General features: G+C 45.9%; 1 protein-coding gene across 1 annotated transcript; it reads left to right on the top strand.

Moving 5' to 3' along the window:
- Positions 1–22: 22 nt before the first annotated feature.
- MRPS11 (mitochondrial ribosomal protein S11) lies at positions 23–4,044 on the top strand (the record flags this gene model as incomplete). Its single annotated transcript, XM_009707111.1, has 5 exons — positions 23–132; positions 362–451; positions 1,228–1,357; positions 3,170–3,235; positions 3,685–4,044. Coding segments are annotated over 5 exons (504 nt in total), but the record flags the coding sequence as incomplete, so codon positions are not given.
- Between the last annotated feature and the right edge of the window lie 354 nt (positions 4,045–4,398).

The following is a 4,398-nucleotide window of genomic DNA, read 5'->3' as shown; positions in this document are numbered from 1 at the left end:
GCCGTTTCTTTCCCGAAGGGGCCGTACTGCCGCCCTGTGCCGCGGCCTACACATCGGCCCGCAGAGGCTGCAGGATCTGGCGGAGCCGGCGACTGCGAAGGAGGCGGAGAACCAGAACGGGACCGACCTGAGGTGAGACGGCCAGGCCGCGCCGGGAGGGCTCTGCCGTTTGCCTCTTTCTGGGAGGTTTTATCGCCGCCGGTGGTTTTTCAGCCGAGGAAAGAAAGGAAGTAACTTGGCTCAATCACAAACGCAGCTTGTGTCTTTTGGAGACTTGATTCCTTCTTTCCTTCCCAATATGAAATAAAACTTTGTAAAATTTAAGGAGTGAGTCCCTCATAGCTCTTGTTTTGCTCCTCAGCCCTTTAATCCTGCAGAGGAACTCCATGAGATGGGATGAAAAGATGTATGAAGAGATCCCAATAGCTTACATCAAAGCGACGTACAACAAGTAAGCAAATGAGCTGCTTCGCTCCTGCTGTCATGCAAAATAAAAGCTTATAACATACCCAGGCTTTGTCCAGTCATCGTTTTGATCAAAAGGCTCAAAGGAAAAAAGCCAGGGGAGTGGTGTTCATGACTGGGAAGATAATAATACTGAATTCAAACCTCAGTGCTGTTCAGGAAGCATAACTGTCCTTATAGTGGCTTTAACAGCAATAAGATTGTTATTACACAACTTTACTACATTTTGATACGAATAATTAGGTGCTTACGGCTTTAATGGCAGATTACTTCCAGCTCTCCACTCTAGCACTGTTGCTGTACAGCTGTGGAAAAAATTGTCATATTCTCTACAAGAGACAGTTGTGTTTCAATAATGATCCCTAGTGTGATATTTTACTGTTTCTTAAAGCTCTTTCAAGTTCTAGAAATGTTTTGTGCATTTTTTTTTTAATAAACAGAAGAGAGAAAATGCTCACAGTGAGAGCTGGGTCTGAAAGGGCTAAGCAGTATGAGGTGTAACCGGATAAAGTATACCTTATCCAGAAAGGTTTTGCCACCTTGCTCAGATTCTCTAGGGTGACCAGAAGGTCACTGCTGGGAGGTCTCTGCAGCAGGTTTGTGTAAGTGGGATACCTTGAAAGGGAGTGCTACGTTAGGGTGGCTTGGAGAGGGGGGACAGGAGTCCTGTGGGGAGCCGTGCCAGTAAGGTGAGCAAGAAGAAACTGGAGAATAAAGCTTTGTTCTAGTTTGCTTCTTTCTTTTGCTCCTCTCTTTCTGTAGCACCCATGTCCAAGTGGTCAGCTTTGACAACAGGCCGTTTGCCCATACATCCTGTGGCACAGAAGGCTTCCAGAATGCCAAGAAGGGAACTGCCATCGCGGCACAGACCGCAGCCATGGCAGCAGCAGTGGTGAGTCTGCACTGATGATTCTTACTCTCCTAGAGGGGAGCAATGATGGCCTCCCCCCACTACCTGGGTACATGCTTCACTCCCAGGCACCAGTCCAGAGACCTGTTCCTTAGCGCTCAAGTAGCACACCACTGTTTGCTGAGAGTTTCCCTAGCTTCATCTGACACACTGCACATCTTCACACAGACAAAGCATGTTTGAAACAGCAGTTAGAAATGCCCAGAGGGGGAGCTTAGCTGTGCAAGTTGTGACTGGGAAATGTAACTTGGAGCCTATCCCTTTTCTAGCACCAGTTTGCATAGCTCCTTTTTTCTAAGTGACATCTCAGCCATTTTGGAAATGTAGCCTCTGAATCAGCAGTAGTTCAATTTTTGCACTGTAGGGGACTAAGAAGCAGCTGTAATTACTGGCTGAATGTTTTATATTTGCTCTCTGCCACAGGAGAACTGAGCTGCTGCCAGCAGTTTCAGTCAGAGAAGGTGATGTTCTTGTGTGTGTAGTTTCCAGCTGCATACAGTTTACTGTAATTGTTTCTAAAAAACCATGTGAGTGTCCAGGTGGCAGGAGATGATAAGGCTGGCTGTGTCATGGTCCTCATTACAGCAGAACGAGGCAAGGTTAAACTGAAAATCCTCATCCTAAATTAGGTGGAACTCGCTCCAGCCTTTCATGTCAGAGGTGCCACTGCTGGCCAACAGCTTATTGTGGTTGACTCAGAGGAATATAAGAACATCTTCACTATTAATCTGTGCTCATCAGAGCCTCGTAATAGCTGCGCTTGGCCAGATTTATTCTGTCACTGTTAAAGTTCTTAGTACGTTAATCGCACCAGAACACAGAAAGCGGGAGACCCAGAGGAGGTCCATCCACGTGGTGGCAGCATGGCTATGCTTTACAGCAGGTGTTTTTCATTTTCAATTTGCAAGCCCCTAGAATTTTTGCACTGAAAGTGTGGACTCCTGCACAGCAAATACAAAGTTTGCCTGCTTTTCTCATTTACCCTCTAGAAGGAATCCACTGATCACAGGAGAGAAGTTGCTGCATTAGAGAAGGGAAAACAGCTTTGAGTTAGTCCTTGTTAATGCCTTGCCAGTTCAGTCACGTATCCATGGATATGTCATTTTCTGCCTTGGCTTTAGGTCACAGATAGTTTGATCTTAAAGCTTTCTCTGTATGCAGAGCTGACAGCCTAGCACAGAAGCTGGATGAGGGAACTGGGTCTGTTCAGTCTGGAGAAAAGCAGACTCAGAGGGGATCTGCTCAGTGCTTATAAACACTTTAGGGCCGGGTGTCAAGAGGATGGGGCCAGACTTGTCAGTGGTGCCTAGTGATAGGTTAAGGGGTGACAGGCACAAACTGAAACACAGGAAGTTCCACCTGAATGTGAGGAAAAATTTCTTCACTTTTAAGGTGACAGAGCAGTGGCACAGGCTGCCCAGAGAGGTTGTGGAGTCTCCTTCTCTGGAGATATTCAAAATCCGCCCGACCTCATCCTGTGCAGCCTGCTGTAGGAGAACCTGCTTTGGCAGGGGGTTGGACTAGATGATCTCCAGGGGTCCCTTCCAACCCCAACCATTCTGTGATTCTGTGAAGTTCTCTTGAAACTGCCATGGCTCTATCCAGCCCTCCTTTTCTCCTAGGTTCTTTGTGCAATAATCCCCATATTTGTCTTCTGTGTCCATTACTACCTACTCTTTATTTTTACTTAAAGAATACTATGATATTGGGTCAAAAGGGAATGAAAGACTCCAGGGGATCCAGAGCAGCAGTAGTTGTATCAAAGAGAACACTAACCAGCTGTTCTTTTCACAGAAAGCACGTGGGAAGGGTGTATTGCATGTACGAGTCATGGTGAAAGGACTGGGACCAGGACGCAAAGTACGTGTCAGAGTTTCTTTTCATATTTGTCTTTCTCAGGCATCATCAAGTTTTTTAAATTCAGGCTGGTCTCTTGACTATACCTGTTATCTTGTTTTTTCTGAAGGTGATGTAAAGAATTCATCAGTCAAGTGCCCAGTATTGAAATTTTAGAATCATTAGAATTTTAGTGTAATATCACTTTGGAGGCTGAATAAAAGCAGTATTTGGGACTTCTTCCAACTAAAGTAGGAAAATTTTTGGGAACGCTGATGAAAGGACTGGAGCAGATAGGTTTAAACTGGGTTTTCTGATATGAATTACTTATTTTTAAGATAATTACAACATAGAACCATTGGAACAAGTTGATTTTTGGATGGGGGACCAAACTATTTTCCCCTGAGCTTTGTCCCTTTTCTGCTGTTCAATGTTTTGATAATAGCATCCCATCTGCTGTCTTGTTCTTTCAGGCTGCCATCAAGGGTTTGACTATGGGAGGTTTGGAGGTCATCTCCATCACCGACAACACCCCAGTTCCACACAATGGCTGCCGCCCACGGAAAGCCAGGCGAATGTGAGAGGGGAATGGAAGAAATGCACAGCTTTCAACATCAGTTCATGCAACAGGGACTGGGTTGAATGTTGCTCCTGTGGCAGATTCTGGAAAGCCACCCTCCCTGGAAATACTTGTTGAGGGAAGCTTGAGGAAAGGAGACCATTGTGGGCCTTAAAAGTGGTAGAAGCTGGTGGTAAAAGCAGGAATACGTGTACTCCCTTAGTGGGAAGCCTCTTATGTACAAAGTTTGTTGATTAAAATGTTGGTCTTTTGATTTTGCTGTGTTCCGAGAAGTATTTTGGATTATTATTGCCTCTCAACTGCTCTCTTCCTCTTACCACCGTATGTGGCTCTTGTCTAGCCCTCCGTGCTATTATTGCCTTTGTTAGGTGGAAGGAGAGCTTGAGGTCTAGATCCCCTTCTAGCCATCTGTAGTAAACAACTGCAGGGGGTCACGTCATCTTCCTTCCCTCTGTCTCTCGCTGCAAACATTTGGAAACAAGGCATGGGGTAACCCTTCGCCTTCGCCCTGGCTTGCAGAGCTCAGAGTGCCGTGTAAGAGACAGCTCTCCCTGTTTGCACAGCATGGCGCACTGTAGTCTGGATCCATTCTTGGCAAAGATCTGTT

The sequence above is a fragment of the Cariama cristata genome, unplaced genomic scaffold (assembly GCF_000690535.1).
Source record: "Cariama cristata isolate BGI_N322 unplaced genomic scaffold, ASM69053v1 scaffold20719, whole genome shotgun sequence".
In the NCBI taxonomy this organism is placed as follows: Eukaryota; Metazoa; Chordata; class Aves; order Cariamiformes; family Cariamidae; genus Cariama; species Cariama cristata.
Note: the sequence above shows the minus strand (reverse complement) of the source record. Positions and strands in the feature narration are given on the sequence as shown.